We start from the raw sequence: 12,193 nt of genomic DNA, 5'->3' as shown, positions 1-12,193 counted from the left end.
CCAAAACTGAATCAAATCATATCAAAGATGTGAAGCAGAAGTGGTTATTGGTACTGTGAGAGAAGTCTTGGTGGCTATTAGAGGCTATAGAGACATCTTGAAAGCTCACCAAAACTCCTTCCCAAACAAAACAAGGGCCTGCAGATTGCTGATAGCTCAGAATGAACCAAAACTCCTGGTACTACTGGAAATACTTTATTGTACAGTATGAAATCTCTTAAATACAATTAAATACATTGTACAGAATGCACCCTACTTAAAAAAAATACAGCCTTTCACAGGGTTATTACTCTACCTGCAGTTTGCCTTCATTTTCTCATTTTTTTTCTTTTATTCCTCAGCATATGAGTTTGTCATTTATTTAGCAAATGTAAAGCTGAGATTTAAAAAGAAGCCAAAAGAAGTATGGTAGCCAAAATCTTAATGAAATTCACAGTTCCTCTGTAAACTTCTTCTCTACTGTTCTCACTGGTACGAACAGGAATTACTTGACTATATTCTGTACTTACTGAAATGTTACAGACCTATACTGGCCATAACAAAAACATCCTGTCTCTTCAAAGCTTGCACTGATGTTCACTGTTAAAGCACATAAAGGAAAATAATTTTTAACTTTGCATTGATTTGCACTATTTTATGTCTTGAGCAATCAAAAGCCACACTCTTTCCTTTCTGAACAGGAATGTAATTAATTCCAYTTGTTCAACAATTAATTGGTTCACAGTTTCTACTTATGTATTGAACACAACTATTGATAGTTCCTTATGCAAAGAKGAAAGAACTCAGGAAACAACACACGTCTTTCAGTCACAGTTGCAAACACACGTCTCGGCACATCATGCAGCGTGCTTCATGAGGGAACTGTACTCTTCTAACAGCTTCTTCTTCTCAGTTAATTTTTCCTGTATGGCATCCATTAAATACGATGCAAAAGGAAACTGAAAAATAAACAGTAAGAGAAATGATCATTGAACTTTATTTTCTTCCAKTGAAAAATATTTATTAACTATCTTTAAGCCATTAGATTTCACTTTTTTCTGACAACTACCACACATGCAGATATGTGCCAGGTTAGCGTCAGAAACTTTGCTCTTTGTCATAAAAATGATAAAAGAACGAAGCAAAATGAAAAAAATGAAGATAAACGCCTTATTGAACAATTCATGGTTTACTGCCCAAGTTAATGATGTAAAATGCAGCAGCAGTCATTTATTTCCAACGAGCTGATGAATGGGAGGTTGCAGCATCTCCGCGCCACGCGGAGCTGTCAGTGCGTGCACACATGGACTGCCCTCAGCAGCCAAGAGCTACCAGGGCAGCGCAATGCTGCGACCGAACGTGCAGCCGCAGAACGTGGCGGCAGCAGCAGTTCCTGGATGCTGGCCGAGGGAAGCGTGCCGCCCTCGCGTCCCGACACCCGGGTCCCGGGTCTGCGGCGTTCTGCCCAGCGTGGACATCACGGTGCTCCTGAGGGCCYGGCTCGGCCCGCGCGCTCCGCGCTGCCGCCTGAGGTCCTGCCGGAGTGAGCCGGCTCAGGCTCACAGCAAAGGTAACGGTGGCAGCTTTTACCAGAAAAAGGGAGAATTTTATCCTAACAAGGGCACCAGGAGTAAAGCTGGTAAAATCTGTCAATTAGTGGAGCAGGAGAATCACGAGTTTTCTCTGATTTWCCCAACCAGGGTAAGTTCAAGGCAGTGTTTTTGCACCTAGGTCTGATTACATTTTTTAAGTCCTGTTTTCCACCCTAAAGAAAAATCTGTGTGATTCTTGAACTGGACAAATTATTACCTACTTTCTATAAGTACAGAACAAAAATCTAAGAACAGATTTTAAAAGAGGATGCAAGAGTAAACCAAGTACAAATACCAGTGTAACGCTGTAACAGATGGAAATCTATATATGGATATTTATAATAATTTACAAGGAAAGGAAAAAAATCTGAAATGATAGCTAGAAAACTCCTTTTAATACTGAGCCTCTATCGTACATTGACTATAATGAGGCATAAGACAATGCTTCTGCTCAACACCACTTTACAGTTATGGAAAAGGGTTGGTAATATGCGGTACTACAGTTTTTTGCAGGAAAGGGCTTTTGGCAGGGCTGGCATTTTCCCATCCAGCCGTATATCCACCTGTCAGATACACTTCTCTCTATGGTAAAAATATTCTGAACAAGTCAGCTGCACCTGTCAGCCTTTGCTCAATGCTACTGCGCTTTGAGGGAATAGAGGTATCCAGCTCATCGAGTGTGAATCCATCCACAGTAAGATAAGAGATAATCTTATCTGAAATCCTGTGACACTTAGGTGCTGCTGTGCTGTAAAAACACTGACCCTGGCATCTTCTTCACTCTAATTGTTCTCCCTCATTGCCCCAGTCCACTTTTTACAAGAACACTACACCATGATTTCGAAGTCTCTAATTCTTCTTCCCTAGCTTGACTACATTCATTTTTGATACATTTTACCTCCTTAATGTTCTGCCGGAGACGAATGTTTCTTATTGATGTCTCTGGTTCATATCATTCTGGCTATATTTTACTTGCTGTTCACTACTCTCTGTGGCTCGCATGTCATAGCAAAGCGATCTTTAAAGAAGTCTTTCCATTTAAATCATTCATTTAAATCAAGAGCATTGGGAAGTCGGACGCTATGTCATTATTTCACATTTTATGGTTTCAGAGAAAGTGCTGTGTGTTTTTATCTGGTTTCCTTTACGTGCAGACACGCAGAAATGGATGATCTCTGCAGTCTTCATCTTTAACAGAAGCCTGTCAGATTTACCTTTAATGATGGCTCTGCAAGTGTCCTGGGAAGATTCCCTCTGCATTCCTGCTCAGGACTCTGCGGGGGCTGAAGAGCCTCTCCTCCGACGCATCCCTCCCAGGTTCCAAGCCTGCCATCATCCTGGGAAGGCTCTGGGGCCTCAGCAAGGGCCGAGCGCACCTCGCAGGAGCCAAAGATGGTTTATACCACTGATAACTACCTATTTTAGTAGAGAACGGTATTTCCTTCAAGGGGCTTCCACTGATCTGGGCCACAACCAGTTCATCTCAACACTAAGCATTAGCAAGCCCGTTATGGTAAATTTCATGAGAAGTTATATTTAATTGCTTTGTGTAAACTCAGGCAACAAACCAAAACAAATCTGGATTTGAAGACTTTTATATACTKGTTGTTCATTTGTTTTACTTTTCCCATAATTACAGATTTCTCTGGTACTGAAAGACTAAGATCAGAATACTGGAATATTTCTTACATGTGATCAATACAGACAGGTATCTTGGTGCATGGATAACTGGAAGGTAATAGTAGATATTCTGTAGATTACTTTTACATCTCCTATAGATTTATTATGACCCTGCATATGTATCTTTTAGAGATCTGTAAAAATTAAACTGGTGATATTCATCAACCTTACCAAACTTCACTCAACACATGTGCATAAAAACATAGTTTCTGATTTCAACTGTAAAGACTCATAATGAATGCAAAGAAATGTTGCTGTTATGAGACATGGCACCCCATTCATGCGGTGCTAGATACTCAGTCTTGGCTCCACAGACTCATTTAATGAGTTTGATATATATTAACATAAAAATAAAGTTATTTAGCTCCTGGAATACACAAATTAGTGGTTACACCTAATCTAAATTGCCCCATAGAGATAAGCAGTATAACACTTTTTGCATGACAAAACTATTCAAACAAACCTCAGAACAGCCTYAAATGAAATTAGCTGAACCACACAGAATATCTGAAATAAAACTAAGCAAATTCTCATTTAAATGATCAAAAGCTAACAATTTCACTGCAAACTAAAATCAAGGCTTTACAAAATACACAGAGCTTCTTCACTTTGTTATTATTCTTTGTCCATTCTACTTTTGATGGCTGTAAATACATATATCTACATAAATATAAATGTGCTTTTGTGTGCAGGAGTGTGCATATTCCTATCCTGAGTAGTCATACCAATTTCTCCTTTTATTCGGTCTAGGACAAATGCTGCAATGTGTTTCCATTTCTGTGCATCTTGTACAGCAGATTTATACCACCATGAATTGTCAATGTGCAAGACAGAGCTTTTRTCTTTGCAATGACAACAAAATCATTGTTACTATCTGACGTTTGGTATCAGTGCTAATGGGATCCAGGGTTTGGCTCAGATTACACTGGTGCTGCTTTTGAAGAGACTGGAAACAAGAACTGGAAGTGCCTGGTGATGGTGACAGTGATGAGGGTGCACATACACGTGAGGAAGACCCACAATGAACAGAGACTTGTTCAAAGGAAAGGGGCTGTAAAAAGGAGGTTGGGGGGAGACTGACTTGAGGAAAGCAGATGAGTCCTAACCTGGGAAATCTGAAAGAAAAGAGTCCTGGCTGTTAATGCACATTCCCAGATGAGACCAGAGGAAATCTRAATGTAGGAGCCAGTGTAAATCCTAGAAGTGGGTTGTGGAAAATCATTTCTGATGAAGACTGAATATACTATTCCTAACTTGTGTTTTAGAGATATATACATACTGACAGACTGTCTGGAGAAAAGGGGAGGGAATTTTTCTGTATGTTTTCAGAACTGGAATATGATTTGTGTATTAATAAGGGGTCCAGGAAAGGAAAGGCTGTATTAGGCAGCTTTGTTTATGTGAGATGTGATATCCCTAGGAGTACATGAGGAGCAGGGGAAGACAAGTGCTGCTGTGTATCTGAGAAGAGGAATGCTAAATGAATGCTGTCACTTGGTATAATGCTTGGAAGAGTTAGGCAGATGATTTGTATTTTATTAAAAAGTAGTTCTCAGTGACTGCAGGCAGTAATCTGGATGGGGGCCAACACGCTGTACTCATATACAAAATTATCAACTGGTTGTTGAGAGGCAGCCTTCCCTAGGTGGTCACTATGACAGAGGGCCTTGGCTTCCACTGACTGATGATTCCAGGTTTCCAATGACTCTTAAAAGGAGAGTGTTGCTATATTGAGCCTGGTTTAAATAACAAGATATATAGACCCAGGGGATGTGCAGGAGGGAGCAGGCAGAGACTTCATTCCATGTCCTGTGGGCTGTGGAAACATACGTGTGGTGGTAAACTTCCTTGTGCCCTCCTTCCCCAAATAACATGAAATCCTAAGAACTTGATGGCCCAAGATATGATACATCTGCCAGCTTCCCTCTCCCATGCCGTGTAACTACTGTATATAACTTCTCTGCTGTCTCTGKGGGGGGCACCAGATACCTCTATGCAGAGACGTAAGGCAGATACCCACAGGATCTGCTGTGAAGTATCTCCAAGTACAGATTCCTATAGGCAAGAAAATCTCTTACCTTTCATCCTAATGCAAGTTATTGAGATGTTTCGTATTTATACTGTAGTGACATTGCTTTTGTCTTTGGGAGTTAGTGCATGAGTACAAAAGATAACTGGAAAAAAACCCTCACTAGCCAGGTAGGATAAGATAGTAAGTGATTTTTACCAGCTCGGCAGAACTCAGAACATGGTTGAACTTTTGGACAAAATGATTTGTATTTACATAGTGACATCCTGAAGCAGAGATATCCTTATCTGACTGTAAGTTTCTCAGCACTTGCAAGGTTTCTATCACATATGTTGGTAGAATAAGGATGCATTTTCTGCCTGAGTCTGCCAACTCGCATGAATGCAGAAGTATTCATCATTGAAATACTTGTATTTTTGGAAATTTGACAGAATTTAGATTCTTTCATGTCATCAAAGTACGTAAAAAGAGGTGTACTATAGCTTATGATCACACACTAGAGGAATCTATAAAATGACAGTAAAAAGCAACCAGTGCTTCCCTCAAGCCCCCTCACCCCCCAAATTCTAACTCAGTAGTAAAATGGCATATGTCAGTAATAAAAATAAAATGTCTATGACATTTTAAATGTTATCATACTGTCACAGTGGAATAAAATTAGCTTGAAGAATGATCTAAAGGGATATGATGCAGTTCATTATGTATAACAGCAACAGCAGCGGTTTCCCAGTGTTCATAAAGGTTTCTCCATTAAATTTACCTCCAGTCAATAATTAGGAGTCCACAAATAAACCTAGGCAATTAAATCAATACTGCTAGGCAATTATGTTCCAAAGTCCTGGCTCAATGGCACAAAAAGACACTATATCAAACTGTAATATTAAGTGATCTGATGCAATTTTCAACTGAATAATTTCTCAGAATAATGGAAAAGAGCAAGTCTGCATCCTCGTTCAAGGTGCCAATGGTTGCACAGTTTGCCARTCTGGGTCACTGAATCAACAGTCTATTTTCAGCAAAATGTAATAAAAAACGTGCATTTCACAATAAGCTTTAGCTTTACAATCATATTACTAATCTGCAACCAACCTTTTAAAGGGCATAGAAATATTACATTAGCTGCTTCCAAATAGAGCCCTGGACATGGCAGGAATTTCCATCCAGATGATTTAGCATGGACAGAAGTGGAAAGCAGAGCTGGATGCTCCTTGGAAGAACCAATGCCCATTTGTGATTTTAAAGATGGATGGCTTCTCAAGAACTAAACCCACCTCTTTCTCTCCATATAAGATGAAGAGGAATGATAATATTCTGCTTAGGATTTTTTAATGATCTGTCACACAAGAAAAGAAAGAGAGTTCTTAGTTATGGTCTATGAGTCTGATTCTTCCTTTGGAGTCTGCAATATGTACTCAATCTCTCAATCACTACTGAGGTTTTAAAATTTCTTAAAATGGAGGAAATTTAGTGAACAGAACTGCTAGTTTTTACTGCTGTGTTGCATGTAGCACTAAGAGATATTTAAATTACAGTTACAGAATTTCTGAGAAAGCCAATAAAAGCAAACTAAATTTTCCATCCCCTTCACTGCAGCAATTAAGCAGTCTTAATGGCAATTAGTTTTGACAATGAGAAAGGAAAAACTGTCATGACTTTAAAATCTGATCATAGGACACCATCTAGACAGAAGACCTATTAATGATAAAATATTTCAATCTGAAAGTGATTGTTCCCTTGAAATGGCTTTCAAAATATTTTCAGTCTTTCACATTCTTAATAGAACGAACTACATAGCTAATGCATCTATGCTACTGAATATGCATTAGAAATATTTGATTTATGAAATCAAATTTTATTTCATTTCAGACAGCAGCTACATATCATCTGAATAAAGGAGACAAGTAGAATATAAAGGAAAAGTTTCAAGAGTCAGTGTGTATTGTCAGTGATGTCCAAACAAAAGCTGACTATGGCTAGAAAAGCAGGGCTCTCACCTGCCAATAAACTGCCCTTGATCACTTACAAGAGGGGAGCATCCCAACAGACCATGTGTGTATTAAAAAAAAGACTTGAAAGAGAAGAAAAAGTATCACACAGGTCACAGCGGCAGTCTGAATGGACCCCTCAGGGATTTCTGCTAGTCTCAGCCTTGTCATCCTCTATGCAGCTTTCCTCTCTGCCCAGAAAATGTCGATAGGAAAATGTTTGAGGGGCCTCTGGTGGAAATTTTTTCATTCTTTCTGCATTGACAGGATGCCAAATCAATATTTACTTCCCACTAACAAGCTGCTCGAGGTCTCAGTAGAAAATATTGTAGAGAATGCGGGAAGACACGATAATAAACAGCTGTCTGGCTATGAGGAAAACATGAATTGACTGGAAACAGGTCCACAGAAAAAGGTCACTGAAACCCATGAACTCCTCAGGTGTCCATATCAACTACTAACTTTAAAGGCACATAATAAAAAATCTCTTTTTCCTAAGAGGTATGAGAGAGTGGATTCTTTTCACTCTAGCAAGCATTACAGACTATCTCAATAATTTAATTAACACATTTGCCACGATCTATGCTGTTTTTCTTTTTTCCAGATATTCCTTTCAACTGTTAATCTAGCTACCACAGATCTTAGGTTAACATCACTTCAGTCCTGTCTAGTGATTTTCAGCTGAAGAGAAAAAAAGAAATGCTACAAAACAAGGATCTTACGCTGCCTTATCAACGTATAGTTAGAACCATCAATGGCGATATAATTAGAAGGCAACGGATTAATTACAACTTAAAAAACACTTAGATAGTCAGATTAGAAAGCTATAATTCATTAAGAGAAGATAGAAATTTAGTACCTGTGCTTCAAGAAGCTTCTGTATATAGTGCAGCCATTCTTTATCTTTCTCAGATTCCATTTTTGTCTTTGCTGTTTCCTAAAAACAGGAAAATATAAAAGACAATATTTTGACACCACTTGGTAAGAAGTTAATGAACACTAAAGGGCACATAACTATATATGCATAAAACAAATAGGATGTGGAAGTGGGGAATTTGCTTGGAAAACTAAACCATATCTAGAGAATGAGTGAGCTCTGTTAAATTTATAAATCCATCCTCATTTGCGCATGTCCCTAGAAACTGGCATGGCCTGTTCTTTTCACATAAGTATTGCTATATGTTTGAAGAATGCATCTATGTGCAAATTTCCTAAGTTCAACTTAAAGTTCCTGAGTCTACATGCTGATAAATGGAATAAGTATCTAAAATTTCTGTAATGAAAATTCACCAACTGTATATTATACTTTTTTCTATTCACAGTTGAGTATATCTATGTTTTATACACATATTCACAAAACTGATTGCAAAAAGATTCAGAATATAGAAATTTAACAATAAGGTAAGTATGGAAAAATTCTGTCAAAGTCAATCACTTCAAATGGGTCCATAAGAGCTGTCAAAAAAGGCAGGCAGGGATCAGACCATGTGGTTCATATTCAAGAGTGTATCTACTTATGGATATATAAAAATATATATAATACTTCTTCATTTAACAATAGTAATAACTATCTGTTGTAATTTCTGCAATAGCTAAATTTATCAGTTATCACCAGAGTACTCTTTCTGCGAACTGACGGTCAGCTCCCAGATGCTCTTATTAAACAAAAGGGAATAGCTTTTACCTTGTATTATTCAATCAGGCTTAAATAAATCTGGATACAAAATCCTGTTACTGTATTTATTTAATGGACAGTGATTCAATTAAACAATATGAAATATTTCATAGTAAAATGTATGATAGCACCAATAAAAAAAAAAGGGCTCCCCCAGAAATCATCTGTCTGCTACAAATACCTTTAACAGATACTGCAATTCAAGAGGTAAGCATGAACAGAATCAACCTGGCACAACAAAAGATATTCTAATGTTGTTTTCATTAATGTAAAAATCTATTTAAAATATATATCAAGTGATCTCATGAAAGAAAGGAAATTACCAAAAATTTTCAGATAACAGCTTTTTATCTACACCCTAAAATCAGTATTTTTTATTTATGTGCACCTGAAGGCTTGAGCCCTTATTAATTGCTAATCTCTGATTTTATTTAAACCCAACTGGTCTGTTCTCATTGTGGTAGATAACGTACAGCCAGTTTCCAGTCTTTAGCATGCAATTCTTTGCCCCCAAACTGGATATTTACTCTAGCTCCTGAACAGGCCCTTTCTTAGTAAAGACAAAAATAACTTACCTCATCATCTTCTACTTCTAATATCTCCTCTAGATCAGTTTTTGAAACATTAAGGATGGATGCTGCCAAGGACTGGGCCCTCTGAACACACTCTTGGGAAAGACTTTTGCATTTTTGCACTTCTCCATTTCTTTTTGCTTGTTTAATTTTTGTCCTCAGCTCTTGCACGCTGTGCTGTAACTCACTGGTTAGAGCCTGGAAGATGCAAACAGGAAGTACTTAATACAAAAAATTGCAATTTTCTTTAAGTGCAAGACTATGCAAAAATATAACATCATTATGTATAAGCTCCTTTAGGTATGAACTGTCTTTATACATGTTACTGGCTGAATATGACACATTCTATAATAACACATTAAACAGAGTATGAATTCATTCAAACTGAATTAAATCTATTGAAACATAAAATATTGCCAGGCATTTGTGTATTTTTCCATATACTTTTAAAAACATATCAAATTCAAAATGCCATCACTCAGGAAACAAAGACGCTTCCACAGAATGAAGAACAAAGTCTTTGCTGATGCAGGCTGCCAAAAATGTTCTTGAAATAACCTCAAAAGTGGCAGTTCTTAATGTAATCAGAGAGAGATCCTTCGTAATTTTATTTGTGCCTCAATGTGTGAAGAAACACCATACAGCTCTTTGCCTAAAACTGGAAATCTTCATTCTGAAAATTATTAATATTCTTGATTATAGATTCCATCTCGTAAACTTTCTACAGACTGTATCATTGGATACACTTACAGCACACGGGTACATTATATTATTATTATTCTAGGCTTAAACAGGGACTGTTTTATTTATATGCTGCTGGGCCATACACAAGGCAGGCAGTTTATTCACCGATCTGCTGTTAGCAGATTAAGTAAATGTAATTTAACAGATCCAAGCGCAGGCTGCTAAAGAAGAACGGGCACCAAAATTGAAGCACTGGAGCAATGCATCCCTATCCCCAGCTTGGCTCTGAAGAGGACTGCGAGCCACGGCTACCAAGAGAGGCCTCGATTTTATCTCCTATTTCTGCTGCCGAAGAACCTTAATTAGCTTTAAAGAATAACATCATCTTGATAGGAGGTCTGATTCTGCTGACACTGTGTTTATAGCACTACTTTTTATTATCATTACTGCTGTTGCTTATTACTAATAAATAGTAATAATAAAAGAAATTTTTCCGGTGATCATTTCTATAAGATGGTTTATACTCTGAAGCCAGACAGACGTAGCTTGAAGAAGCAAGTAAAATGGGCAATTAAAAAAAAGCGGTTAGGAGAAAACTTACTGGTGCAGGCTGCAAAGTACATCTCTTTTAACATTTTAAGTGATAAGAAAGAAGTGTTATCTGGGGCGGTAAAAAGGGACTAATGGGATTTAGGGATGTTAAAAACAAACAAACAAAAGCTAAACACCAAACAAAAAACTGTACTGATAATGAAAGGGTTTATTTATTACTGATAATAAACCCAACAGAGATGAGACACCTCTAACCAAAAGCAGAATGGAAGAAACAGTAGGAAACATCCTGTAAAAAACACCTTGTTAATCTGAATGACCTAGGAGATTATAAAAGGCTGAATGGAATCCAAGCAAGTTTTTGTTCTCCAACACAACACAAATACTTAGTACTATCTTCCAATGCTGCACCTAATTCTCCTATATCTAAAATAATCTGCTTTCATTAAATTACACCAATAAACCATCAGTTGTATAACTGAAGTTATTGTTTTAATATTTATGCAAGTTTGTTTCAAAACATTTTTTTAATGCTGAGCTATTTAAAATGGCTGGTAGTGAGATAAGAAGAGTAACTCAATGTCAGAAGTTCCTTGTAGTTTATTCAACTTGCATGAGTCAAAGCAGAGCAGAAGCTGTCAACATAAACACCTTGGCTGAGTTTAAAATGAGAGAATAAAGTTTTCTTTTAATCATCACATGTAGGCTCATCTTCTTAAATGATCTCCTATCAGTTGCTGAAAAATTCCTGAAAATTCTTTCACTGCACAATGACTTCACGTCACGGAAAATGACTGCAGAATCATGAAGCCCATTTATTTGGGGGAAAAGTACTTCATGGCCTCTAGTGTATTCAAAACATAGTCATTAAACAGCACTGATGACATATTTCAAAAAAAAAAAAAATGCAAACATTCATCTTATTCCAAGATATATTTATTATATAGGATTTTCTGAATTTAATATTTTGCCATATTTAGCTAAATATTAATTATTAGGAAAAAAGCTAACACAAATTTGGGGAAAGGAGGTGCTAAATGATTTTAGTTAAGTTTCTTTACTCAGAATGAATCCCAGCTTTCATAGCATTTCCAGCAGAATATCTTGTGCAAAGACCTTTCTGTGTGTTAGCTGAGAGGAGAAAAGAGACTTGAAACATCATGGGTTGGCAGCTAAGAGAACCTCAACAAAGCCCACAGAAAGGAACAGACTAAGCGGACAGACTAATCCTAAATAGAAAAACATAACCCAAGTCATGAGAGGAAATTAAAACCAATAACTTCTGACATGCAAATATGCACATTATACAGAATCACAATATAACATGAGCATATTGAACTTAAATTTCGATTGCTCTTTCCTTCAGCAGTATTAGTACCCTAAAGCAAAACCTAAAGCACAGACTTTTACTGTATATGAAAAAACAGGCTACTATATGGACATTC

General features: G+C 37.3%; 1 protein-coding gene across 1 annotated transcript in view; it reads right to left on the bottom strand.

Annotated features, from left to right (window-relative positions):
* Positions 1-389: 389 nt before the first annotated feature.
* CNTLN (centlein) overlaps positions 390-12,193 on the bottom strand; it is a 173,480-nt gene continuing 161,676 nt past the window's right edge. Inside the window, exons 24-26 of the mRNA XM_026044024.1 lie at positions 9,516-9,710; positions 8,125-8,202; positions 390-938 (exon numbers count right to left, since the gene is read on the bottom strand). Coding sequence (XP_025899809.1) covers positions 837-938; positions 8,125-8,202; positions 9,516-9,710 — 375 coding nt within the window. The 3' untranslated portion in view covers positions 390-836. The remainder of the gene's footprint in view (positions 939-8,124; positions 8,203-9,515; positions 9,711-12,193) is intronic.

The sequence above is a fragment of the Nothoprocta perdicaria genome, unplaced genomic scaffold, assembly GCF_003342845.1.
Source record: "Nothoprocta perdicaria isolate Ctin4 unplaced genomic scaffold, notPer1 scaffold_104, whole genome shotgun sequence".
Lineage (NCBI taxonomy): Eukaryota > Metazoa > Chordata > Aves > Tinamiformes > Tinamidae > Nothoprocta > Nothoprocta perdicaria.
This window is presented reverse-complemented; position numbering and strand designations above follow the sequence as displayed.